Source organism: Eriocheir sinensis, chromosome 22 (assembly GCF_024679095.1).
Source record: "Eriocheir sinensis breed Jianghai 21 chromosome 22, ASM2467909v1, whole genome shotgun sequence".
Taxonomy (NCBI): Eukaryota; Metazoa; Arthropoda; class Malacostraca; order Decapoda; family Varunidae; genus Eriocheir; species Eriocheir sinensis.
The window spans coordinates 928,900-956,678 of record NC_066530.1 but is presented as its reverse complement, the minus strand read 5'-3'; the positions used below and the strand labels follow the sequence as shown (position 1 = coordinate 956,678).

Here is a 27,779-nt window from a genome sequence, read left to right as displayed (position 1 = left end):
ATGGGTGGGAACGGGGCGGCGGCAGGGATGGTCCACTACCCCGGCCAGTGGTAATAGGTGGGAGCGGGATGGCGGCGGGGGTGGTCCACTACCCCGGCCAGTGGTAATGGGTGGGAGCGGGGCGGCGGCAGGGGTGGTCCACTACCCCGGCCAGTGGTAATGGGTGGGAGCGGGGCGGCGGCAGGGGTTGTCCACTACCACGGCCAGTGGTAATGGGTGGGAGCGGGGCGATGGCAGAGATGGTCCACTACCCCGGCCAATGGTAATGGGTGGGAGCGGGGCGGCGGCAGGGGTTGTCCACTACCACGGCCAGTGGTAATGGGTGGGAGCGGGGCGGTGGCAGAGATGGTCCACTACCCCGGCCAGTGGTAATGGGTGGGAGCGGGGCGGTGGCAGGGATGGTCCACTACCCCGGCCAGTGGTAATGGGTGTGAGCGGGGTGGTGGCAGGGGTGGTCCACTACCACTACCCAGCCAGTGGTAATGGGTGGAGCGGGCGCTGGCAGGGATGGTCCACTACCCCGGCCAGTGGTAATGGGTGGGAGCGGGGCGGTGGCAGGGATGGTCCACTACCCCGGCCAGTGGTAATGGGTGGGAGCGGGGTGGTGGCAGGGGTGGTCCACTACCCTGGCCAGTGGTAATGGGTGGGAGCGGGGCGGTGGCAGGGATGGTCCACTACCCCGGCCAGTGGTAATGGGTGGGAGCGGGGCGGTGGCAGGGGTTGTCCACTACCCCGGCCAGTGGTAATGGGTGGGAGCGGGGCGGAGGCAGGGGTGGTCCACTACCCCGGCCAGTGGTAATGGGTGGAAGCGGGGCGATGGCAGAGATGGTCCACTACCCCGGCCAGTGGTAATGGGTGTGAGCGGGGCGGTGGCAGGGGTTGTCCACTACCCCGGCCAGTGGTAATGGGTGGGAGCGGGGCGGTGGCAGGGATGGTCCACTACCCCGGCCAGTGGTAATGGGTGTGAGCGGGGTGGTGGCAGGGGTGGTCCACTACCCCGGCCAGTGGTAATGGGTGTGAGCGGGGCTGTGGCAGGGGTGGTCCACTACCCCGGCCAGTGGTAATGGGTGGGAGCGGGGCGGTGGGTGCACAACAGGCATTGAAGAGTTGGTCATTTAGTGCTTTCTGGAAATAAAAAAATTATCTCCATAATCCAAAGAATCATATTTTGTCCATAAATAAGTAATCAGTGTCTTGAAATTAGTAGGCTACCCTATCTTCAATACCCCAATGGCCCTTGAGCCTGTGGCGGGCCATAACCCATTACCCAGGGCACAGGGCCAGGTTACCTTGGTGTGCCTGCCTCAGATGTGCCCTGTGATGCACCTCTTCTGGCCTCTCAGTATTCACTCTTGTATTGGAGCCGTGGTTGGTGGGCTCCTGGTTTTTGTTTGTTATGCCCGCCTGCTGATTCCATTCCATTGTGTGCCAGCCGGGTTACCGCAATGTTTACTATTGTTATCATTCTTATCATTATTATTATTATTATTATTATTATTATTATTATTATTATTATTATTGTTATTATAATTATGATTATTATTATTACTATAATTATTATTACTATTATTATTAATATTATTATTATTATTGACGTTTGTTCTTTTTTTGTCGTTTTTCTCTTCTTTTTTGTTGATATAGTTTTTTTTTCATAATCTTTTCTTGTTTTTGTTCTTCTTGTTCTTCTTCTTGATACTACTACTACTATTATTATTATTATCATCATTATTATTATTATTATCATCATCATTATTATTAGCATTATCATCACTGCCACTCATTCACTCCCCTAATGGCCTTTCTTTTTCCAGGGAACTCATGAAGAAATAGATGCCAGAGAGAGAGAGAGAGATAGAGTGAGAAAGAGAGAGAGAGAAATGGCAGACACTGACGACCACACACTGCTGGTCCTCAGTGATTCCCTGGAGGAGGAGGACCATGGGGTGAAGGCGCGGTACAGGGCGGGGGCAAGAGCCTCCTCACCCAACCATGTAACTCCACAGGTGAGAGAGTCCAGGCTGGTCGGGTTCTGTGTGACACCATTATTATTATTATTATTATTATTATTATTATTATTATTTTTTTTTTTTTTTACAACAAAGGAGACAGCTCAAGGGCACAAAAAAGTAAACAATAATAAAAAAAAAAAAAAAGCCCGCTACTCGCTGCTCCCAAAAAGAATCCAAAGAGGTGGCCGAAAGAGAGGTCAGTTTCGGGAGGACTACTACTACTACTACTACTATTATTATTGTCTTCTTTATTTACTTTTCTTTGCCTTCTTTTTCTTTTTCAGACCCATTTTTCTTTTCCTTCTACTTCTTTCTCAGAGCTTGTGTTTTTCATTTCTTCTTCTTCTTTTTCTTCCACTTCCACTTTTTCTTTCTATTATGTTATCAATGTTTTGTTTATATTGGTAACACTGCGATGCCACAGTGAGTTAATGTCCTGTGCTGCAACAACAGGATCCTGTCATGAATTGTTCTATTAAGAGTGGTGAAGTTAACCCCTTGAATGCAAATTTCCTACAAGAAGACCTTGCCAAGCTACAGGAATGGAACAAAAAGTGGCTGCTACAATTCACTTAAGAAAAATGTGAAGTCCTGTACCTTGGGAGGGGATATCCAGCACACCAACACCACATGGGAAACACTCCACTATCCACCACAGAGGCAGAGAAAGACCTGGGACATTATGTTACCAGGCTACCAGTGAAGGCAAAGTCCATGCCACTTGCAGTAGATGGGTTAAGAAGCCACAATGAACCGATATACCAAAAGACATGCAGACTCATAATTTTCTTATAGATTCTATGTTTTTCCTTGAGCTGATTCCTTTACCGTGGAAAAACAAGTTGGAAAGGGTCAAAAGTGAAGGAGGTCTAACTATAGTCCCTATTTTTTAAGGTATTGGCGCCTCGGTTCACCTGTTTGAAAAGCCTCTTGTGGAAGTTGCCAGGATTTTTATGGACTGTTTTGTGATCGTAGTGATAGTTTTACATGACTTCTTCACCTTAAATGGGAAAAACACCCATGAAAACCTGGTAAATCTGCTCTGTGGCCTTGGGAAATAGTCACAATGGCAGCTGAAAAGCCTCTCGTAGTAAGAGTTGCTGGGATTTTCATGGACTATTTTGTAATCTCCTTAACCCTGATGGCAGCACTGCCGTCTCATCTGTCTCTATAAGGCTGAACTCTTCACTCAAACTTTCTGTAAGAACTCCACCCTGGACGATTCTGGGCATATTCCTCCTACTCATCCCTTAGAGACAGATGAGACGGCAGTGCCGTCAGGGTTAAGGAGAGGAGGGAAAGAGGAAGAAGTGAAATTGGAGGAGATAGTTTTGGCTAGATGCCAGAAGTCACGGGAAGAATTAGAAGAAGCAAGGTGTTGACATTTTCTATTAATGAAAGAAGTTTTGGTAAGTCGGAGAATAGATTTGGCACGATTCCGGGCTGAAATGTAAAGATCAAAGTTAACGGGAGTTTGAAGCCTCTGGAACCTTTTGTGAGCTGCCTCTCTATCTTTAATAGCACGAGAACAAGCATGATTAAACCAAGGCTTTTTAGCATGAGGAGTAGAGAAAGTACGTGGAATGTATGCCTCCATTCCAGAGACAATCACCTCTGTGATGCGCTGAGTACACACAGAGGGGTCTCTCTCCTGAAAGCAATAATCATTCCACGGGAAATCGGAAAAGTACATCCTCAGGTCGTCCCACCGAGCTGAAGCAAAATGCCAGAAGCATCACCTCTTCGGTGGGTCCAGAGGATGTACAGGAGTGATAGGACAGGATACAGAAATAAGGTTATGGTCGGAGGAGCCCAACGGAGAGAACAGTTTGACAGAGTAAGCAGAAGGATTAGAGGTAAGGAAGAGGTCTAGAATGTTGGGCCTGTCTCCAAGACGGTCGGGAATACGAGTAGGGTGCTGAACCAACTGCTCTAGGTCATTGAGGAGAGCAAAGTTGTAGGCTTGTTCACCAGGATGGTCAGTGAAAGATGATGAAAGCCAAAGCTGGTGGTGAACATTGAAATCTCCCAAGATGGAGATTTCAGCAAAGGGAGAGTGAGTCAAGATGTGCTCCACTTTAGAGTTCAAATAGTCAAAGAATTTTACATAGTTAGTAGAGTTAGGCGAGAGATAAACAGCACAGATGTATTTAGTAATAGAATGACAATGAAGTCTTAGCCGGATGGTGGAAAATTCAGAAGAGTCAAAGTCGTGAGCATGAGAGCAAGTGATTTCGTTGTGCACGTAGGCGCAACATCCAGCTTTGGATTGAAATTTAGGATAGAAATAGTAGGAGGGAACAGAGTAGAGGTTGCTGTCAGTAGCCTCAGAAACCTGTGTTTCGGTGAGGAAGAGAAGGTGAGGTTTAGAGGAGGAGAGATGGCGTTCCACAGAATGAAAATTAGAACGAAGACCGCGAATGTTGCAGAAATTGATAAGAAGGAGGTTCGAGGAGTAGGAGTATTCTTTTTTCCTGGCATTATTATATGTTGTTGATTTTGGAAGAGATTATTCTGCCTTATGAAAGAAAAAAATATCAAGAAATGCAAATAAATAGCAAAGTTTACCGACTCCGAACAAAAACATTGATTTAACCTCTTCACTACGAGCTGTCAAATCGCGCGCCCTTCCCATATCCGAGTACTATACCCGAGAAGAAATAAAACACACACTGGCTGAAATGACCATGACGCAGTATACGCGTCACTCGGATATGCTACGAGAGACGAAATGACGCGTATACTGCGTCATCGGATGCAAGGGGTTAAGATGAATAAGAAATGCTTACGTTCATCACCTCATTGCTCAAAACTTCCTGAGTCAACTTTTTATGATTTATATGCTAATAAAAGGGGATTTCTATGAGGATTCCGACGCTATCATTGGAATTTTCATACGACCAGTAGTTCTTAAGAAAATGGAGGAAAACTATATTTTTCTATCTATTCTGTTCTCTCCAGTAGAAGAAACTGCTCAAGGGCAGCAAATAAAACACAACAAGCAGGTCAAGGAGGTCAAAACAGAAGTCAGTTTTGGCTGGAATAGAGTTTTGATAATAATAACAAACATGACTATTAGCTCACCTATTTGCTGTCTGGAAGAACTTTGCCAGACACAGTAATAATTACCACTAAGTCTCTCTCCCTAACACTCTCTGCTGGAGTTTTTTTCACTTTTTCCATCATCACTTTCATGAGAATCATCATCATGCTTTGTCCAAATGGGTCTCAAAATCTCTTCACTTGATAGTTTTTCAGCCATATTTTCTAATAGTGACAGTTACTTGTTCCTGCGATTATAAAACAAAATATTGTATCACGACACGATCACTTTACATTGGAAGTAACAATGAATTTCACCTATTTTGTGTGGCGACTGTAATCTAGGCTTACCAGGAGGCTCCGGACACAATTTAAAGGGGCGACAGTCCATGCTCACAGTCTGCCTACTGAGAGGCAACTAAGCCACGGGCAATTATCACTTCAAATTCAACGGCACGAGAGAGTTGACAATTACTTTATTTTGTAGGTTTAGCTTGGATCTTTAACGCAAAGAAATTTTGACACGATTCAGAAAAATACTTTATTTTTGGCGAATTTTTAAAAGTGTTTTGACGCAATTCGAGTCAAAATCTCAGATGTAGACGATTCTGTTTTGATGCAAATCGCGTCGTGGTGCGTGGAAGGGTTAAGGCAAAAACATAAGCTTATGGGAGTTTTGTGGATTCGGGCCGAGGCCTTTTCACAGGGTGCAGGTTTGTCTTGTTCATTGTCCCACCACCCGCTGACCTTCCTAAGTCATTGAAAAACTTAACTTTCTTGCCGTGGCATCCAGACCTCTTCAAAGAGTGCAGGTTTGTCTTGTTCAGTGTCTCCCTGCGCATCAAGTGAGCCCAGCGCCAGGCAGTGTCACGGCTGCAGCCACACTGAGGCCTGGCACTGGTCCTTCCCTGCCCTCACCCTGACACAACAGATTACAGGCAACAAACAAAGAGAGAGAGAACCACAATGATGAAGGAGCAATCAAAATGGATGAGATAAAGCAGCCATTGTTCCCTGGCACTTATCAGCACAATAATAGTCTCCATTGTCATGAGGTCACGCTATCTCTGGTGACAGGCAAGGACACTGTGGCCGGACAGTCAGCCCGGGATGGACAGCAGAACAGGGGCAAAGACCCTCAGTGGCCTTGCTGGGGGGTTCAGTAAGCCGGGGAACACTGAGGAGAAAGAGATGGTATCCTTCCCTGCGCCTGAGGTCAAAAGCCTTAAAGTGTCCACCTTTGAACGCAGGAACCATGACGTGAGTGAACCCTCTCCTTTGTGCCAGTGCTGAGAGAGAGGCAGTGGTGAGTGAACCCTTTCCTCTGCTTGTGTGGCAGGCCTGGCTGTGTCTGCCAGTGCTGAGAGAGAGGCAGTGGTGAGTTAACCCTTTCCTTTGCTTGTGTGGCAGGCCTGGCTGTGTCTGCCAGTGCTGAGAGCGAGGCAGTGGTGAGTGAACCCTTTCCTCTGCTTGTGTGGCAGGCCTGGCTGTGTCTGCCAGTGCTGAGAGCGAGGCAGTGGTGAGTGAACCCTTTCCTCTGCTTGTGTGGCAGGCCTGGCTGTGTCTGCCAGTGCTGAGAGAGAGGCAGTGGTGAGTGAACCCTTTCCTCTGCTTGTGTGGCAGGCCTGGCTGTGTCTGCCAGTGCTGAGAGAGAGGCAGTGGTGAGTGAACCCTTTCCTCTGCTTGTGTGACAGGCCTGGCTGTGTCTGCCAGTGCTGAGAGAGAGGCAGTGGTGAGTGAACCCTTTCCTCTGCTTGTGTGGCAGGCCTGGCTGTGTCTGCCAGTGCTGAGAGAGAGGCAGTGGTGAGTGAACCCTTTCCTCTGCTTGTGTGGCAGGCCTGGCTGTGTCTGCCAGTGCTGAGAGAGAGGCAGTGGTGAGTGAACCCTTTCCTCTGCTTGTGTGACAGGCCTGGCTGTGTCTGCCAGTGCTGAGAGAGAGGCAGTGGTGAGTGAACCCTTTCCTCTGCTTGTGTGGCAGGCCTGGCTGTGTCTGCCAGTGCTGAGAGAGAGGCAGTGCTGAGTGAACCCTTTCCTCTGCTTGTGTGGCAGGCCTGGCTGTGTCTGCCAGTGCTGAGAGAGAGGCAGTGCTGAGTGAACCCTTTCCTCTGCTTGTGTGACAGTGCTGGGGCAGGCCTGGCTGTGTCTGCCAGTGCTGAGAGAGAGGCAGTGAGTCAGACTCCCGGTGCCGCCCATTTCTTGTGTCTCAGGCGGTCAGTCTTGACGTTAGCTTGATTTGTGTTTCTGGAGTGGCCAGCCTCAGTGTCTGTGCTGCCCCAGTGATCCATGCATTTATTGAGAATGCTTCACTTCTTGGCCTTAAAGTCTGGGCTGCTGTGATGGCTGACTGACACACGGCACCCTGTTACAAGTCAAACCCAAGAAGTTTTGGGTCCCTACAAAGGTTGGTCAAGGGGCCGCACTACAAATCCAATCCGAGAAGTTTTAAGTCCTTACAGAGTTCGCGATGAATAACTCTGTAGGGACCTGAAACTTCTCAAATTGGACTTGTAAAATGACCCCTAAACTGACTTTTGTAGGGACCCAAAACTTCCCGGATTGGACTTGTAGTACGGCCCAAAGACAGGTATACGGAAAGCTGTATTTTTTGTCCACAAATCAGGCACTGGTGTTCACATGGTAATCGTGACAAGTCCCAGGGCCGTCACCTGCTTGTGCAGCGCCTCAGCCACTTTTTCTGTTTTATTTTATTGGCAGTGTTACTCCAAAAGTGTAATTTATCCAGGCTGATCACAAAACTAACCACCACCACTGTATATTTTTTTATCCTAACCAGTAATTCAACAGAAGGGTAAACAGTGAATGATGATGATGACAGTATTGCCCAAAGAAAGTACAGTACTGTCTCCAAATTTGTGATAAATAGGTCGACGTTGCGGGTCACAAACGTTGAAATCGCAAACTTTGCACCGTTATTCTTATGGGAAAATTGAAAACCGTTGACATCTTGCGCTTGGCCATCCATCCGGGTGGCCAACCGCATGTGTGCAGATGGCCCCGGCCGCGTGCTGGGCCCGAGCAGCTGACGGACAGCTGATGGTGGTGATGAATGTCGGTGGCGTGGCCTTTGCATCGGCGCCGCCTGAACGGTGTTTTTGTCGGGGCCCGTGTGTGTGTGTGTGTGTGTGTGTGTGTGTGGCTGTGTTTGTTGTGGGTTTGGGCTTCTCAATTTGCCAATTCTTGTTTTCCACATGTTGCACATGACCCCTTTCTTTACTTCCATCTCTTCTTTTAAAAAAGAAGAGATGGAAGAGAGGAAAGGGGTCCCTGCAACATGTGGAAAGTGAGAATTGGCAAATTGAGGAGCCTGGGCCCACAATGGGCACAGCCACACACACACAGCCACACACACGCGGGCCCCAGTGAAAATGCTGTTTGGGTGGCGCCGATGCGGGGGCCACGCCGCCGACACACATCATCACCATCGCCATCATCAGCCGCCCGTCAGCTGCTCGGGCCCAGCGTGCGGTCGGGGCTGCTCGCACACATGCGCCTGGCTGCCTGGATCCCACTCACCATGCTTCCCGCGGCCAATGGATAGGCCCGGGGGGTGGGTAAGAGCGAGAATGGGAGTCAGGGACCACATCAAGGTGTGAAAAAAATGGTTTCAGCAGCCTTTTCCCTTTCCTTTCGGGTCATATCGCAATTTCAGTTCTCAATAAAAATTGAATTCTTTGGGTCCCTATCGCAAACTTGAAACTCGCAATCCTGGAGACAGTACTGTACCACTGGCTTAAATGGCAAGGAGGGAGACAGTGGTTTGTGATATCAGTAAATATAATAATGCCATGTTTATTAAAAGGACACCAGTAGGCTGTCCATGAAAGAAAATAAGACTCACTCACTCACTACAACGTTGTAAATAAGTGTATATCGAGGATTATTATTGAGGCTATCATCGTAATTGTTGACGGCCCTGCGGAGCGCTGCACTGACAGTGGAGCGGGGCCTGAAACCCCATCAATGGTCAACGGTAAACAGTAAATACGTGAATGATAAAGGTTCAAGGCTAGTGTTATCAGCTCCTCTTTACTGTCTCCGTTTTGTCCCCTCAGTTTGTTATCTCTCATCATCACTGTTTTCCTGCTGACTGCTTTTCTCAACCTGCTAACCGCTTGCCTTGTACTTGCCTCGGTTGGTATTGGCAGACGCTTCCGCCTCTCATGTCAGCTGTTTCCAAAGGCCAAAAAGGAGGTCAGTCAAGTTCTCATGAGTGGTTTTCCAGGTTCATGGCACAGAAGAAGGGTCAGACTACCACCAGGGCCATAAAACTAGCCCTGGAAATGCCCACAACTCCAATGAAAGCCTTGTCAAATGTGTTTCTTAGGTTCATGGCACAGAAGAAGGGTCAGACTACCACCAGGGCTATAAAACTAGCCCTGGAAATGCCCACAACTCAACTCACAGCCTTGTCAAATGTTTGTTTCTTAGGTTCATGGCACAGAAGACAGGTCAGACTACCACCAGGGCCATAAAACTAGCCCTGGAAATGCCCACAACTCCAATGAAAGCCTTGTCAAATGTGTTTCTTAGGTTCATGGCACAGAAGAAGGGTCAGACTACCACCAGGGCTATAAAACTAGCCCTGGAAATGCCCACAACTCCAATGAAAGCCTTGTCAAATGTGTGTTTCTTAGGTTCATGGCACAGAAGACAGGTCAGACTACCACCAGGGCCATAAAACTAGCCCTGGAAATGCCCACAACTCCAATGAAAGCCTTGTCAAATGTGTGTTTCTTAGGTTCATGGCACAGAAGAAGGGTCAGACTACCACCAAGGCCATAAAACTAGCCCTGGAAATGCCCACAACTCCAATGAAAGCCTTGTCAAATGTGTGTTGCTTAGGTTCATGGCACAGAAGAAGGGTCAGACTACCACCAGGGCCATAAAACTAGCCCTGGAAATGCCCACAACTCCAATGAAAGCCTTGTCAAATGTGTGTTTCTTAGGTTCATGGCACAGAAGAAGGGTCAGACTACCACCAAGGTCATAAGACTACCCATGGAAATGCTCACAACTCCTCCGAAAGCCTAGTTAAATATGTTTGTTTGGCCATCAAAATGTTTAAGAATATAGCCCTTTATAATAAGATCCTTCCTGTGCTGTCCAACTTCCTAATGCAAGAATAGACCAGTATCTTCACTCCCTCATCTGTGTCACTGGTAAACTCTAGCTCACTCCCCCTCTCTTCCTTCTCTCCCATCCTCTCCCTCTTCATCTCTCTTGCATAAGGGATTTGGACAGTATAGAGATGAAAGAGTGAAGATGCTGTTAACTCTTACATAAGGGATTTGGACAGTATAGGGATGAAAGAGTGAAGATTCTGTTAACTCTTGCATAAGGGATTTGGACAGTATAGGGATGAAAGGGTGAAGGTGCTGGTTAACTCTTGCATAAAGGGCTTTGACTGTATCGGGATGAAAGAGTGAAGATGCTGGTTAACTCTTGCATAAGGGGTTTGGACGGTATAGGGATGAGCATGAGTAGAAAGTTGAGTGCAGAGGGGCCATGGGAGGGGGGGAGGCATGCAGTCAGCAAGTTCAGAAGAGCAGTCAGCATGAAAATATCAGTAGAAGATAGAAAGAGATGCAACATGGCAACGGAATGTAAGAGGTACAAGACTGTCAGTACGAGGAGGAGAGCTGAGGAGACGAAGAGCCTTTGCCTCCACTCTGTTTATGTTTTGTGAGGGAGTCATGTGCTGCCTGATTGGTGTCTTCCTTAAACTCGGCTGCCATGGGGCGTGTAGTGTAGAGGCTGGCAGTCACTCTGAAACATGATTCACTCAGCACTATACAAATAACTATGCCATATATATAACAAATAACTGTACACTTGACTTTCTACTCTTGCTCATCAATATACTGTCTAAATCCCTTATGCAAAAGTTAAGCAGCACCTTCACTCTTTCATCCCTATACTGTCTAAATCCCTTATGCAAGAGTTAAGCAGCACCTTCACTCTTTCATCCCTATACTGTCTAAATCCCTTATGCAAGAGTTAACCAGCACCTTCACTCTTTCATCCCAATACTTTCCAAATCCGTTATGTGAGAATTAACCAGCTCCGTCACTTTTTAATCCCTATACTGTCCAAATCCCTTATGCAAGAGTTAAGCAGCACCTTCACTCTTTCATCCCTATACTGTATAAATCCCTTATGCAAGAGTTAAGCAGCACCTTCACTCCTCCATCCCTTTACTGTCCAAATCCTTTATGCAAGAGTTAACCATCACCTTCACTTTCAACCCTATACTGTCCAAATCCCTTATGCAAGAGTTAAGCAGCACCTTCACTCTTTCATCCCTATACTGTCCAAATCCCTTATGCAAGAGTTAACCAGCACCAGGGGCGGATATAGGGGGGGGGGCCCAGGGGGCCCGTGCCCCCCAGAAAATCTTGAGTGTATTCGGATAGTCGGTACAGAATTGACTTGCTTATAATGTGCTGCAACTATAATACGGAATGTGTCGTCGGCTGTAGGCATATGCAGGCACGGATACAGGGTGGGGGGAGCCAGATGGCCCGGGCCCCCCCGAAAAAATATTTGGATAACTAAAATATTTGAAATACCCATGAATTGAGAAAACATTAAATATATTTAAGATACCCCTAAAAAGCTAGAGAGCTGGGGAGCAAAGCCGGCCGCCGCTAGATAGCTCTGGACGCTGTCCTCAATACTTTAAAAAACTCCTCCTCTTTAGGTTCCTTGGGCTTTACTGTGCGGAGGTGGACGGGATGCTCAGGCAAGATTTAAATTTTTTTGGTGTCTGATGTAATTTTTCACTCCTGCAGGGCCAGGGCACAATGGGCACGTGCCCAGGGCCCCACACTCATCTAACAATCTATATAGCCTACTCGTACAGGGCTGTAGTACGCCGTACCCAAAGGGGGGGGCCGGGGGTGTGGGACGACCCCCCATCTGCTAAAATGTCCACTTTCTGAGAGTCAAAATGAAAACTGGTACCTTTCTGTTGCATTTCTGGAGAATTCAGGATTTTCTTTATTTATTCTCAGTATTTAAGTTACGGAATCGTATATTGAATATTATAGAGCAAGATTTAAAGGCCTTGAAAAAAATCTTTGTGACGTCATTCCTCACATGCAAGCAGAAAGTGAATTTAGTGCAGGCCACTATCATCATTCGGCACTTCAAAGAGGAAACAAGGGAAGACTTCCTTGCCTTTGTGCACGCCCACGACCTCACCGGTAAAGGTTTAGCCTGGCTCCTTTTGCGCACCGCTGAAGACCTCGGATTGGACATGGCCAAGTGCAAGGGACTTGGTTTCGATGGAGCAAGTGCCATGATGGGAAAATTCAAAGGGTGTGCCGCAGTACTCTTGAAGAAGTACACCCTGGCCAAGCCAATCCACCGGCAGAATCTAGTACTGACGAAGGCGTGTGACGTCAAGGAAGTGAAGATTGCTCTTCAAACACTGACCGAGGTGTGCAACTTCGTTCATTCTTCAAATATGCGCTCTCTCCGCTTCACAGAGGTTGTCAAGCTTACCTCGGCCAAGCCCGAAAAGCTTGTTCCCCTGTGCCCCACCAGGTGGATTGAGAGGCATGATGCAGTGCTGGTTTTCATTGAATTTCTGCCTGTCATTGCTGTTTTTCTCGAGGAAGAACTTGACGCCACCGCTGGGCTCCTCACCGCCATACGTGTTCCCCACTTTCTCGTTGGGCTGGTTGTAGTGGAGTGTATATTGGCGCATACTCTCGAGCCGAGCTGAACTCTTCAGAGAAAAGATAGCGACCTGGTGTCAGCCTATGCCACGATTCGTGGCATCGAGACCATTTTTGCCAAGTTCAGAGCAGATGGGGAGAATCATTTCCACAAAAAAAGTTGTAAAGTTTGGTTTAGTCGGCGCAACATCTGTGGTCATATGCCGGAGAGAGACAGGAGGGGGAAGGAATTATAGGAGAAGGGAACAGATCCCAGGAGACGGGACACAACCCCCGATTAATACCTGGTACCCATTCACTGCTGGGTGGACAGGGGCGTAGGGTATCGGAAAAGCCGCCCAAATTTTTCCACTCCACCCGGGAATCAAACCCGGGCTTTCTCGATTGTGAGCCGAGTGTGCTAACCACTGCACCACGAAGCCCCCTCATTTCCACGACATGTTCATGAAAGCGGAAGAGCTTTTGGTCGTGGTGGGGTCATCGCATGACACCATCCCTGTGCCACGACTCTGTGGACGACAGACCCAGCGATCAAATGTTCCGTGCGAGAATGCTGAGGAGTACCTACTACCGCCGGGCGGTGTGCATTCCGTTCGTGGACCACGTCTTGGCTGAGTTGAAGAGTCGGTTCGGCGACAACACAGTGCCTGACACACTTCAGCTCAAGCAACTTCTCAAAGGCCCCGAAACGGATGTTGCATGCAGTTGTGCTTCAAGCGGCGAAGCTCTACGAGCTCGACATCGAATCCCTGACACTCGTGAAGGCGGAAGTGGAGTGCTGGGCATTACCTGTCCCAGTCTTCCAAACTATCAAAGAAACCCAAGCACACGCCAGCACCAGCATGTTCCCCAATCTTGCCATTCTCTTGAAAACTCTGTTGACGCTTCCAGTCTCCAACGCGGAAACCGAGAAGTCTTTCTCAGCATTGAAAAGGCTGAACACCTATCTGAGGAGTACCGTCGGCCAAGAGCGCCTGAATGGACTTGCCCTCCTCTGTGTCCACTATGATATCCCCATTTCTGTTGAGAGAGTGATAAGCAAACCGCCGACTACTCTTTGCTTAGTGAGGCACGTGTGGAATACTTGGGAATTTGTAAATATATTTCTTTAGATCAGCCAATCTTTGCAAATGTGTTACCTCAATCCCATGTAAAAGAAGCCCTATAAGAATTCCTTTTTATCTTCAGCCGTGTCAAATTTTACATATTAACTCTTCTTTGTAAAGGTTAGGTTTGTAATTTATATATGGCCTGTATTATGATCACCCTTGCTGCTTACATATCTTTGAATGTTCGTATGGTGATGATTTCTACCTGTTCAGATCTGCCTTTTTACTGGTTGGATGTAGATGTACAATTTGAATTGTTTCTTGTTATTGCTTGCCAGCTTAAATATTGATTGCACTTTATATATATTTATATATATATATATATATATATATATATATATATATATATATATATATATATATATATATATATATATATATATAGATATATATATATATATATATATACACACGCAAGAAAAATTTATTTGTCACATATACGTTGATTGCTCGGGAGCTGCGGATTTTAAGCAAAGAACCGCCATCACTATCCATTGGTCTTCACTGTTTTGAAGCTGTCGCTAACTTATGAAATTTTACCATCAGGCCCCCCAAAATTGATTTTCTGGATCTGCCCCTGACCAGCACCTTCACTCTTTCATCCCTATACTGTCCAAATCCCTTATGCAAGAGTTAACCAGCATCTTCACTCTTTCATCCCAATGCTTTCCAAATTCCTTATGCAAGAGTTAACCAGCACCTTCACTCTTTCATCCTTATGCAAGAGTTAACCATCACCTTCACTCTTTCATCCTTATGCAAGAGTTAACCATCACCTTCACTCTTTCATCCTTATGCAAGAGTTAACCAGCACCTTCACTCTTTCATCCCTATACTGTCCAAATCCCATATGCAAGAGTTAACCAGCACCTTCACTCTTTCATCCCTATACTGTCCAAATCCCATATGCAAGAGTTAACCAGCACCTTCACTCTTTCATCCCTGTACTGTCCAAATCCCTTATGCAAGAGTAACCAGCACCTTCACTCTTTCATCCCTATACTGTCCAAATCCCATATGCAAGAGTTAACCAGCACCTTCACTCTTTCATCCCTATACTGTCCAAATCCCTTATGCAAGAGTAACCAGCACCTTCACTCTTTCATCCCTGTACTGTCCAAATCCCTTATGCAAGAGTAACCAGCACCTTCACTCTTTCATCCCTATACTGTCCAAATCCCTTATGCAAGAGTTAACCAGCACCTTCACTCTTTCATCCCTATACTGTCCAAATCCCTTATGCAAGAGTTAACCAGCACCTTCACTCTTTCATCCCTATACTGTCCAAATCCCTTATGCAAGAGTTAACCAGCACCTTCACTCTTTCATCCCTATACTGTCTATAACTCTACAAATTATACTGAACACTACAAATGTCAGGCTTCCCCTTGCACTCTAAACTAATTTGATAACTTCATTCAACAGACAGGATATATATATTCTTGCTGGTTTATTTTTCAGTGAATTTTGACAACTTTCATTCTCTCTCTCTCTCTCTCTCTCTCTCTCTCTCTCTCTCTCTCTCTCTCTCTCTCTCTCTCTCTCTCTCTCTCATTATGTATTTTCTTTATTATTATCCTTCTATCTCTTCTTTCTCTCATTCCCTTCCCCCCATTGCTACTCTAGTGTTACCTGTGTGTGTCCTAGCCGTTTTCTCCTCCCATTGCCACTAGTGTTACCTGTGTGTGTCCCTGCAGGTGGCGGTGTCTTCGGCGGAGGCGCGTGTCCCTGGACTGCACGGAGAGGATGTGCCGGACTTCAGCGCGCCCTCACCCACTACGGTGGGGGAGGAGGGCGAGGCCAACCACTCAGGTACAGGGCAGGGGAGGCTTTGCTGATACTGGCATAAGGGGTTTGGGAGGCACTGATGAGTCTTGTGATTTGGACAGACAGGACAGTATAGGGATGAGGTAGAGTAGGAAGCTGAGTGCAGCAGGGCCGTGAGAGAGGGGGAGGCATACAGTTAGCAAGGGGGATGAGGTAAAAGAATGAAGAAACTGGTTAACTCTTGCATAAGGGATTTGGACAGCATATGGATGAGCTAACGTAGAAAATAGTTTGTAGGATGGGTCAGGCTAGGTTAGGTGTGGGGGGCTGGGTTAGGTTAGGAAGGGGGTGAGAGAGTGAGGAAGCTGGTATCCAGAGATACATTATAATGAACCTTGCTCTGATCAGGAGGGTATTTGCTGGCGATGATGTGTCCAGCTCGTGATCAGGCCGTTTGTGAAGTACACACACACACACACACACACACACACACTAGTTCTATTGCTCTATTATTGTTATTATTATTATTATTATTATTATTATTATCATCATTGTTATCATTGCAGGAGATGGGGAAGGCAGTGATAAAATTGGCAACAGTATCTTCTATGTGGACCACCAGCAGGAGAGTCCCTCCGACGAGAACCGCGGCAACCTCAACATGCTGTCTGCCGCATATGAGGTGCGTGTGTGTGTGTGTGTGTGTGTATTTAGCTATTTGTAGTCTAGGTGGGCCAAGGTAAGCTCTAATAGTCCCGTCTCCATATCTACATTGATCCAGCCTTTCCTTCATTTGCTGGACACTGCTCGCCTCCGCCACCTCTTCCTGCAAGCTGTTTCAGGTGTTAACACTTCGATGTGGAAAACTACAGTACCCTCTCAAGTCTCGCACTCGCTTCATTCCGAAAGTATAGCGCTCAACTCAAGGATCGCGAAACTCGAGGTATTGAAAACACTGAAAAAGCGCTTACCTGTTCTGACCTGTGGATTTTTTTTTATTTATTTATTTATTAATTTTTTTTTGCATGTGGGCTCTGGCGCCGGTAGACTATTCATCTGGGCCTGATGGGCGGCCCCGTGCCCGTCATGGCACAGGCAATGGTTTATTGTGGCGCCATTATAATTGGCTCATGTTGCCGCCTGGAGCTCACTTTTTTTCCTCCTTTACTCCCTTGTTATCTCAGAATACGTACCTTGGAAAAAGGAAGAAAACAGAAAGAGAGAGTGGGTCGTTTTAAAGTCACAGATGAAGCCTTACGATTGGCTGAGCTCTGAAAACACGCTTGTGATTCGATGGGAGTCCAGTGACGTCATTGCCGGCGCTCACCCGGTCAGCAGCCTCACTGCCTTGGGGCAGTGTGTCACACTGACCCTTTTCCTCTAACCGTTGTGGCTACGGGCAACGCCCGTGCGAGTTATCGGTTGTCCGTAACCTGGTGTCACACCGGGCCTTTTTCTTCCTACTGCGTTGGCGGCAGCTTGGGCAACTGTCAAATCCAACTTTTCCAGGTGTGCGTCACACACGGCTAAGGTCGGTTGCCCGTATCCACATCCACAACGTAAACAAAGCACTTGCCCTGTATCGACATATCGTCATCTGCTAAAGTAAGGGCTGCCACGGCTTGTGCTGCCATTACCCAAGTTATGGACTTGTTGCATCAGTTAAATGGCAGGAAGAAGCTGTTGTGGGTGTGGCATGTCTGTGGGTCCTCCATGCCCGTTCTCATTGTCACCATTGTGCATGAACGACCAACCCACCCATCTAGACTCCGACCACATAAACACATGGATCGAGTAATAACAAAGACACACACACACACACACACACACACGCACGCACACACCAGACTCATCATGAACCATGGCAGATGTTTCTCACAAACAAAAATGGCTTCCCCATTTCCTAGAGTGTGTTAGAACTTATTTGTTGAGTGATTCATACAAACCAAACACACCCAGTGGCAAGAAGAGAGCAGTGTTAAGACGACTGCTCTCTTCTTGCCAGGAGCCAGGAGGTTTGGTTCATGTGAGCCACTCACCAAATACTGCCTAACACTCAAGAAATGGTGAAGTCGTTTCTGTTTGTCAGAAACATCTGCAATGGTTCCTAATGAGTCTGGTGTGTGTTTGTGTGTGTGTGTGTGTGTGTGTTTGTTTGTTTGTTGTTATTCAATCCATGTGTTTATGTGGTTGAGTCAAGATGGTTGAGTTGGCCGCGCACGCGCAACGGTGACAATGAGAACTGGCACGGAGGAACCACAGGCATGCCACACCCACAACTGTTTCTTCCATACATTTAACTGCAGAAACAAGTCCATAACTTGGGTAATGGCAGCACAAGCCGCGACAGCCCTTACATTAGCAGATGACGCCATGGTGATACAGGGCAAGTGCTTTGTTTACGTTGTGGATGTGGATACTGGCAACCGACCTTGGCCATGTGTGACGCACACCCGGAAAAGTTGGAGTTGCCGGTTGCCCAAGGTGGCGCCAACGCGGTGGGAAGAAAAAAGCCCGGTGTGTCACCAGTTTACGGATAACCGTGAATCAGCCTCAATAGTGCGCTAAAAGCGTTTCGTATGCTGAACGCTGGACGAAAACGGCTTCGAGACGCCTGCTGCCTAGGCAGGAAGTGATGCTTGATAGGTGAGCGCGGTATGACGCTATCGGACTTCTTAGCGCGAACAGAAGGCTGTTTTCGGAACAAAGCAGCCGCCTTCAGCTCCGCTTCTTGCAAACCAACCAAACTCCCTTCTTCTTCTCTCTTCTCTCCATCTCTCTCCCCATAGCCACTCTCTCCAGCGTGATTCTGCCTTTTAAGTGTAGCTCCAGTGATTAACCAAAGGTGTAATGTGAGACGGACGTTGTCAAGACAGTGTGAAACTTGGGGTGATAATGTGTAAAATGGATCGATGGTAAGAATTTAGACCGAAAACTGAAATCATCGTGGTGTCATGTATGCCTCTCTTGCGAATGTACATGCACGTTCAGGGAGTGTTGAATGTTAACATTTACGTCAGTACGTGCAGGATGATCAGCCGTATTGAGATAACTGCGGACATCTCTCCTTCAGATTCTGGCAAGGGAGTATTGCCAACTGCAATATTTATAACTATTTGGTCAAAGAATCAGTCAGGTGAAGCTATGCAAAAATGCCGCTATATTGGGCAAGAACATCCACCAGTTACTCGTCCGTAGTTTTGCCGTGCTGGGCTGATATGATTTTCCACCAAATTTAGTGAAGAACACACTCACTTGGCAATCCTGTGCTGCGAGAATTAGTGCTGGAACACTTTCATACGCGGGAGATTTGAGTGCAGGTGGAGCTCGCAGCGAGTGTTAGCACCACCAGCAAATACGCCTAACACTCGCTGCGAGCATTTAGCAATGAAAGGGTTAAGTTTCTTTCTGTGTCCTCTCAGCCCCAGTGTTCTCGCAGTGGAGAAGAGATCATCTCTATCCACCTCATCAAACTTATTTACCAACTTATACAGCGTGATCAGATCTCCTCTCTCCCTTCTTTGTTCCAGTGTCGTCAAGTCCATCTCCTTCAATCTGTCTTCATACGTCATATTCGAAAGTTCTGGGACCATTTTACTTGCAATTCTCTGTATTCTTTCCAACTTTCTGATCTCTCTCTCTCTCTCTCTCTCTCTCTCTCTCTCTCTCTCTCTCTCTCTCTCTCTCTCTCTCTCTCTCTCTCTCTCTCTCTCTCTCAAAATAATCAGTCTGTAATAATTCAAACAAAAGTAGTGAGCCATAATTTTCACTCCTTATATTCTTCTTCTTCTTCTTCTTTTTTTTTCTTTTCTTTTACCTCCTATCCCTTCATCTGTCTGTTTCCTCCTGCTTCATCTTCTTAATTATCATCTTCATTTTTGTCTTCATCATCTTCATATTCATCTTTTTCTTCATCTTCATCTTCATCATTATTTTCATCATCATCATCATCATCATCATCATCATCTATATCATCTTCATCATGATCTTATCATCATCATCATCATCATCTTCTTCATCATCATCATCATCATCATCTCCATGTTTTTCATCTTCATCTTCTTCATCTTCATCATCATCTTCATCTTCATCATCATCTTCATCATCTTCATCTTCATTATCATCTTCATCAACTTCTTCATCTTCTTCATCATCATCTTCTTCATCATCATCTTCTTCATCTTCATCATCATCTTCATCTTCATCATTATCATCATCATCATCTTCTTAATCTTCTTCATCTTCATCATCATCATCTTCTTCATTATCATCATCATCATCTTCTTCATCATCTTCATCATCATCATCATCATCATCATCTTCATCTTCATTATCTTCATCTTCATCATCTTCCTCCTCTTCATCTTGTTACTGAATGGCTTTGTGTTTCCCTTCCCTCTTCCTGAACAGCTTCCTTCCACCCTAACACAGCCCTGCCTCCCTTTACTAAACTTGCTATTTCTATTTCTGTTTCTATTTCTAAGGCAGCGTTTACCTATCCTTGAATTTCTTAGGCAATTTTTACTCTGTGTGAATTTCTAAGGCAATTTTTTCCCTTCCCTCTTCCTGAATAGCTTCCCTCCACCCTAACACAGCCTTGCATCCCTTTCCTAAACTTGGTATTTTTATTTCTAAGGCAGCATTTACATAGCCTTGAACTTCTTAGGCAATTTTTACTCATCTCTGAATTTCTAAGGCAATTTTTACTCATCTCTGAATTTCTAAGGCAATTTTTACTCATCTCTGAATTTCTAAGGCAATTTCTCCCACTGCCCTTCCTGAATAGCTTCCTTCCACCCTAACACAGCCCTGCCTCCCATTCCTAAACTTGCTATATCTATTTTCTAAGGCAGCATTTACCTATCCTTGAATTTCTTTGGCAGTTTTTACTTATCTCTGTGAATTTCTAAGGTAATTTTTCCCTTCCCTCTTCCTGAATAGCTTCCTTCCACCCTAACACAGCCCTGCCTCCCTACCTTTACCTATCCTTGATCTTCTTAGGTAATTTTTACTCATCTCTGTGAATTTATAAGGCAATTTTTACCTATTCTTGATTTTCTAAGGCATTTTTTCCCTATCCCCTTCCTAGATAGTTTCCTTGTTTTAGCTACACATGAATTTCTACGGCAATTTTTACTGAGCTTTGAATTTTTACGGCAATTTTTACACCTTGAACTTTTAAGGCAATTTTCCCCCGTTCCTTTCCTGCTCAGCTTCTTGTCCCCCTAACTGAGCCTTGTGTCTGCAGAGCCTGGACTACGACACGTGTGTCAACTCTGCCTGGCTGGACGAGGAGCGCAAGAAGGGCTACACGTTTGTGGTGAAGAAGGACGTGGCGCGCTGGCTGGTGGTGCTGGTCACGGCGGTGCTAACGGCACTTATCGCGTGTGGGATCGACATTGCCATCGAGTCGCTCTCCAAGTACAAATACACCTGGCTGCAGACTTGTATCCTTGCTGCTGCTGCTGATGTGTGTGTGTGGGGTGGGTGGGGGGGGATGGTGGGTAGGTTAGGAAGGGGGACAGAAGGTTAGGCTAGGTTAGGTATGGGAGTTTGGCTAGGCTGGGTTAGGAAGGAGAGGGAGGATGGGATAGACTTGGCTAGGTTAGCTGTGGTAAGTATGTTAGGTTAGGTAAGAGGAGTGAGGTGATGGGAAAGAATGAAGACGCTGGTTACTCTTGCATAAGGGATTTGGACAGCATAGGGATGAGCTAGAGTAGAAAAAAGTTAGCAGGATGGGTCAGGCCAGGCTAGGTTAAGTGTGGCATCTTTAGTTAGGTTAAGAAGGGGATGAAAGAGTGAAGATGCTGGTTACTCTTACATAAGGGATTTGGACAGCATAGGGATGAGCTAGAGTAGAAAAAAGTTAGCAGGATGGGTCAGGCCAGGCTAGGTTAAGTGTGGCATCTTTAGTTAGGTTAAGAAGGGGAGTGGAGAATGAGGAAAAGAATAATGGTGCCAGTAAATGATTAACAAATGAAAACCATCTTAAGTTTCCCACCAAATTTCCTTAGCCGGGCCTCAGACACTGACTACGGGGTGCAGCAGGAGGCGCTAATTATTCCCTACCTGCTGTTTGTCACGCTGAACGTTGGCCCGACGCTTGTGGCTGCCTTCCTCGGCTCGTATGTGGAGGTGAGTGTGTCTGGATATACCTTGTTGGAGTGTACTGAAGTTGAGTTAGTCTTGCGTTGATCTTGCGGGTTATATATGAGTGTGTGTGTGTGTGTGTGTGTGTGTGTGTGTGTGTGTGTGTGTCTAGTTTCCACTGTAGCTCATCCCTATGCTGTCCAAATCCCTTATGCAAGAGTTAATTAGCTTCTTCATTCTTTCATCCCCTTACTAAACCAACCAGCCCTACTGTCCCCTTCCTAACCTAACCCAGCCCCCCACACCTAACCTTGCCTGGCCTGACCCATCCTACAAACTTTCCTCTGTAGCTAATCCCTATGCTGTCCAAATCCCTAATGCAAGAGTTAACCAGCATTTTCATTCTTTCACCCCTTACTGACCTAACCCAGCCCCTTACCCTTAACCTAGCCTAGCCTGACCCATCCTACAAACTTATTTTCTACTCTAGCTTGTCCCTATGCTGTCCAAATCCCTCATGCAAGAGTTAACCAGCATTTTCATTCTCTCACCCCTTACTGACCTAACCCAGCCCCCCACACCTAACCTAACCTGGCCTGACCCATCCTATAAACTTTCCACTGTAGCTCATCCCTATGCTGTCCAAATCCCTTATGCAAGAGTTAAGCAGCTTCCTCACTCTCTTATCCCCTTCCTAACCTAACCCAGCCCCCCACACCTAACCTAGCCTGGCCTGACCCAACCTACAAACTTTTTTTCTACTCTAGCTCATCCCTATGTTGTCCAAATCCCTTATGCAAAAGTTGACCAGCTTCTTAATTCTTTCACCCCTTACTGACCTAACCCAGCTCCTTACCCTTAACCTAGCCTAGCCTGACCCATCCTACAAACTTTCCATTCTAGCTCATCCCCATGTTGTCCAAATCCCTTATGCTAGAGTTGACCAGCTCCTTCATTCTTTCACCCTTTACACCTAACCTAGCCTGGCCTGACCCATCCTACAAACATTCCACTCTTGGTCATCCCTATGCTGTCCAAATCCCTTATGCAAGAGTTGACCAGCTTCTTAATTCTTTCACCCCTTACTGACCTAACCCAGCCCCCCACACCTAACCTAGCCTGGCCTGACCCATCCTACAAACTTTCCACTCTAGCTCATCCCCATGTTGTCCAAATCCCTTATGCAAGAGTTAACCAGCTTCCTCATTCCTTCATCCCCTTGTTGCAGTGTACAGGCTTTGAGTCAATGCTGTGTTGATCCTATTGCTCTTATGTGCCTAGCAATATCAAAAAACTAATAAAACATCACTAGCACTGAAGCCGCTATTTTTGGGACCATTCCGCAGCCCTCACTGACACTCCTTCCCTCCTCCCCTCCGCCTCACAGCCCGTGTCCGCCGGCAGTGGCATCCCGCAGGTCAAGTGTTACCTGAACGGCGTCAAGGTGCCCCGCGTGGTGAGGATCAAGACCCTAATGAGCAAGGCCGTGGGGGTGACCTTCTCTGTGCTGGGAGGCCTGGCCGTAGGAAAGGTGGGTGACTTTGTGCTGCAGAGAGAGAGAGAGAGAGAGAGAGAGAGAGAGAGAGAGAGAGAGAGAGAGAGAGAGAGAGAGAGAGACCATATGTGTTTCCTAATCGCTCTATGTTACACCCAGCAGTTCCCTTTTTATTCCATTCTAAAAGTTCTTAACTGGTCCGCTGTGATTGTCAGGGATTTGGCCTTCACTGGTAGCCTGATAACATACACTCCCAGGCCTTTCTCTGCCTCTGTGGTGGATAGTGGAGTGTTTCCCATGTGGTATTGGTGTGCTGGACATCCCTTCACTGGTTCTCTTGCTCTTGCTGTACAGGTGACCCGTTGGAGAGTCAGGCCTTCGTATCGGCACGGTAACACGGCCTGGTAACATATAGTCCCAGGTCTTTCTCTGCCTCTGTGGTGGATAGTGGAGTGTTTCCCATGTGGTATTGGTATGCTGGATATCCCTTCACTGGTAGCCTGGTAACATATAGTCCCAGGTCTTTCTCTGCCTCTGTGGTGGATAGTGGAGTGTTTCCCATGTGGTATTGGTGTGCTGGATATCCCTTCACTGGTAGCCTGGTAACATACACTCCCATGTCTTTCTCTGCCTCTGTGGTGGATAGTGGAGTGTTTCCCATGTGGTATTGGTATGCTGGATATCCCTTCACTGGTAGCCTGGTAACATATAGTCCCAGGTCTTTCTCTGCCTCTGTGGTGGATAGTGGAGTGTTTCCCATGTGGTATTGGTGTGCTGGATATCCCCTCCCAAGACTTTACATTTTCTTCATTGAATTGTAGCAGCCACTTTTTGTTCCATTCCTTTAGCTTGGTGAGGTCTTCAGGAAATCTGCATCCAAGGGGTCAAGACATATCACAGTTCACATTACTAACAGTGTGCTGGCAACCTTAGTCCTTTGTCAGGGAGTGTGTGACCTAACAGTCCTTCCCTGCCCTCTATGTTACACCCAGCAGTTCTCTTTTGTTCTTTCTGAAAGTGCTGAAGACATGTCACTGTTCACATTACTAACAGTGTAACAAGTAACAAGGCTTGTCATTTAGTGTCTTTTTCTTTTTCTTCTTCGTCTTCTCTCTTTCTCCCTCTGTCATTCTCTGTCTCTGTCTCACTGTTTCTCCATGTGTCTGTCTTTCTCTGTTTCTCCCTCTGTCTCTGTTCTCCCTCTTTCTCTGTCTCTCAGTTTCTCCCTCTTTCTCTGTCTCTCAGGTTCTCCCTCTTTCTCTGTCTGTCTCTCAGGTTCTCCCTCTTTCTCTGTCTCTCAGTTTCTCCCTCTTTCTCTGTCTCTCAGTTTCTCCCTCTTTCTGTCTGTCAGTTTCTCCCTCTTTCTCTGTCTCTCAGTTTCTCCCTCTTTCTCTGTCTCTCAGTTTCTCCCTCTTTCTCTGTCTCTCAGTTTCTCCCTCTTTCTCTGTCTCTCAGTTTCTCCCTCTTTCTCTGTCTCTCAGTTTCTCCCTCTTTCTCTGTCTCTCAGTTTCTCCCTCTTTCTCTGTCTCAGGTTCTCCCTCTTTCTCTGTCTCTCAGTTTCTCCCTCTTTCTCTGTCTCTCAGTTTCTCCCTCTGTCTCTGTTCTCCCTCTTTCTCTGTCTCTGGTTCTCCCTCTTTCTGTCTCAGTTTCTCCCTCTTTCTCTGTCTCTCAGTTTCTCCCTCTTTCTCTGTCTCTGTTCTCCCTCTTTCTCTGTCTCTCTGGTTCTCCCTCTTTCTGTCTCTGTTCTCCCTCTTTCTGTCTCTCAGTTTCTCCCTCTTTCTCTGTCTGTTCTCCCTCTTTCTCTGTCTCTCAGTTTCTCCCTCTTTCTCTGTCTCTCAGTTTCTCCCTCTTTCTCTGTCTCTGTTCTCCCTCTTTCTGTCTCTCAGTTTCTCCCTCTTTCTCTGTCTCTCAGTTTCTCCCTCTTTCTGTCTGTCAGTTTCTCCCTCTTTCTCTGTCTCTCAGGTTCTCCCTCTTTCTCTGTCTGTCTCTCTGTTTCTCTCTCTCTGTTTCTCCCTCTGTCTCTGTTCTCCCTCTTTCCCTGTCTCTCAGGTTCTCCCTCTTTCTCTGTCTCAGTTTTTCCCTCTTTCTCTGTCTGTCTCTCTGTCTCTCTCTCTGTTTCTCCCTCTTTTTTATTTTATTTAAGCATACATATATATTTACAAAAGCCCAAAGGTGCACTGCCGTGTGCTGCCTATTCAAAGGGCATAGTCTATATAAAAAAATATTTAAAAATAAAAACGTTCATTATAAACATTCACATATATCCACACTGCTCTGTCATTAAAGTGTCAATGTCTCTGCCTCTCTGTTTCTTCCTCTTTCTCTGTCTGTCTCTCTTTCTCTCTCTGTCTCTTTCTCCCTCTGTCTCTGTCTCTCTTTCTCCCTCTGTCTCTGTCTCTCTTTCTCCCTCTGTCTCTGTCTCTCTTTCACTCTCTGTCACTGTCTCTCTTTCTCCCTCTGTCTCTGTCTCTCTTTCACCCTCTGTCTCTGTCTCTCTTTCTCCCTCTGTCTCTGTCTCTCTCCCTCTGTCTCTGTCTCTCTTTCTCCCTCTGTCTCTGTCTCTCTTTCTCCCTCTGTCTCTGTCTCTCTTTCTCCCTCTGTCTCTGTCTCTTTCTCCCTCTGTCTCTGTCTCTCTTTCTCCCTCTGTCTCTGTCTCTCTTTCACCCTCTGTCTCTGTCTCTCTTTTTCCCTCTGTCTCTGTCTCTCTTTTTCCCTCTGTCTCTGTCTCTCTTTCTCCCTCTGTCTCTGTCTCTCTTTCACCCTCTGTCTCTGTCTCTCTTTCACCCTCTGTCTCTGTCTCTCTTTCTCCCTCTGTCTCTGTCTCTCACCCTCTGTCTCTGTCTCTCTTTCACCCTCTGTCTCTGTCTCTTTTTCTCCCTCTGTCTCTGTCTCTTTCTCCCTCTGTCTCTGTCTCTCTTTCTCCCTCTGTCTCTGTCTCTCTTTCACTCTCTGTCTCTGTCTCTCTTTCACCCTCTGTCTCTGTCTCTCTTTCTCCCTCTGTCTCTGTCTCTCTTTCACCCTCTGTCTCTGTCTCTCTTTCTCCCTCTGTCTCTGTCTCTCTTTCTCCCTCTGTCTCTGTCTCTCTTTCTCCCTCTGTCTCTGTCTCTCTTTCACCCTCTGTCTCTGTCTCTCTTTCTCCCTCTGTCTCTGTCTCTCTTTCACCCTCTGTCTCTGTCTCTCTTTCACCCTCTGTCTCTGTCTCTCTTTCACCCTCTGTCTCTGTCTCTCTTTCACCCTCTGTCTCTGTCTCTTTCTCCCTCTGTCTCTGTCTCTCTTTCACCCTCTGTCTCTGTCTCTCTTTCTCCCTCTGTCTGTCTTTCTCTGCCAGACAACCCCAGTTTTCCCCAGACCCGTTTCACTCCCCATGACCTAACACCCCCTCTCCGCCCCGCAGGAAGGCCCCATGATCCACTCCGGGGCGGTGATCGCGGCCGGGGTGTCCCAGGGCAAGACCACCTCCTTCAAGCATGACTTTGGTTTCTTTGAGTACTTCCGGGAAGACCACGAGAAGAGGGACTTTGTGTCGGCCGGCGCGGCGGCTGGTGTGGCGGCGGCCTTCGGAGCCCCTGTTGGTGAGGGAGGGAGGGAGGGAGGAGAGGGGGTAGGACGGGAGGGAGGGGAAGGGAGAGAGAGAGAGAGAGAAGGGAAAGGGAAGAAAGAGAGAGAGAGAGAGAGAGAGTTTTTTTACAGTAAAGATAGCTGCTCAAGGACAAAAAGTAAATAATAATAATGACAAAAAAACACTCCCTTTTATAGTCATTCTCTCTCTCTCTCTCTCTCTCTCTCTCTCTCTCTCTCTCTCTCTCTCTCTCTCTCTCTCTCTCTCTCTCTCTCTCTCTCTCATGTTCCTTTAAAAAATCGCATACGAATTTGATTATTTTCTTTCCTTACACTTTTTCTTCCTTTCCTCTGTCTCTTGTGTCCTTAAATCAGTGTGTATCAATCCAGCACAGTTGGTCCACCTTTCCGCTAGTACGAGTTTCCTTCATGTAGAGACGCTTAAGTTCCTTTTGTTTCCTTTCTTATGGGTGCTGATATACCTGGCTGAGTGCTGGCGTCCATCCGTCCTCTGTCCCCATCCCTTGACGTCCTCCTCTGTATCCCTCCCCATTCTTCCCTAACCCACCTCCCCACTGTCTTGTGTCAGTAAATTTCCTTCCTGCTGCTGTTGTTTCCTTTCTTGTGTCTCCTTGTAAACCTGCTTGAGTTCTGCCTAATTTCCTACACAACACTAATCAATCAATCAATCAGTCAGTCGGGGCTTACACCGGGGAGCGCATTGCCTCGCCCACCCTACAACACCCAGTCCAGGAGTCCACCTTGGTGAATCTCCATGCAGGCCCCCTTTCCATCCTGAGTACCTCCCCACAATGTCCGAGAGGCTCCGGACGTTCCAGGAGCCCACACGCAGACCCCTCCGTAGGTTATCCCCGGGCCTGGTTCTGCGAGCGGGCGCAGCCTCTGCACCCCCTGGGCCACCCCCGAAACAAAAAGAGGGGCTAGGAGGCCCTTCCTCCTTTGAGGTGTAGAGGTCCCGTAGGGTTTGCCCTGCACCTGTCCCTGA

General features: G+C 47.0%; 1 protein-coding gene across 2 annotated transcripts in view; it reads left to right on the top strand.

Annotated features, from left to right (window-relative positions):
- LOC127001883 (H(+)/Cl(-) exchange transporter 7-like) overlaps nt 1-27,779 on the top strand; it is a 53,041-nt gene that overhangs the window by 2,509 nt on the left and 22,753 nt on the right. For both annotated transcript variants that reach the window (XM_050867118.1, XM_050867119.1), the window contains exons 2-9: nt 1,812-2,003; nt 6,129-6,311; nt 15,561-15,675; nt 16,197-16,312; nt 20,879-21,077; nt 21,656-21,765; nt 23,108-23,251; nt 26,610-26,787. In XM_050867118.1, coding sequence (XP_050723075.1) covers nt 1,878-2,003; nt 6,129-6,311; nt 15,561-15,675; nt 16,197-16,312; nt 20,879-21,077; nt 21,656-21,765; nt 23,108-23,251; nt 26,610-26,787 — 1,171 coding nt within the window. In that variant the 5' untranslated portion in view covers nt 1,812-1,877. The remainder of the gene's footprint in view (nt 1-1,811; nt 2,004-6,128; nt 6,312-15,560; nt 15,676-16,196; nt 16,313-20,878; nt 21,078-21,655; nt 21,766-23,107; nt 23,252-26,609; nt 26,788-27,779) is intronic.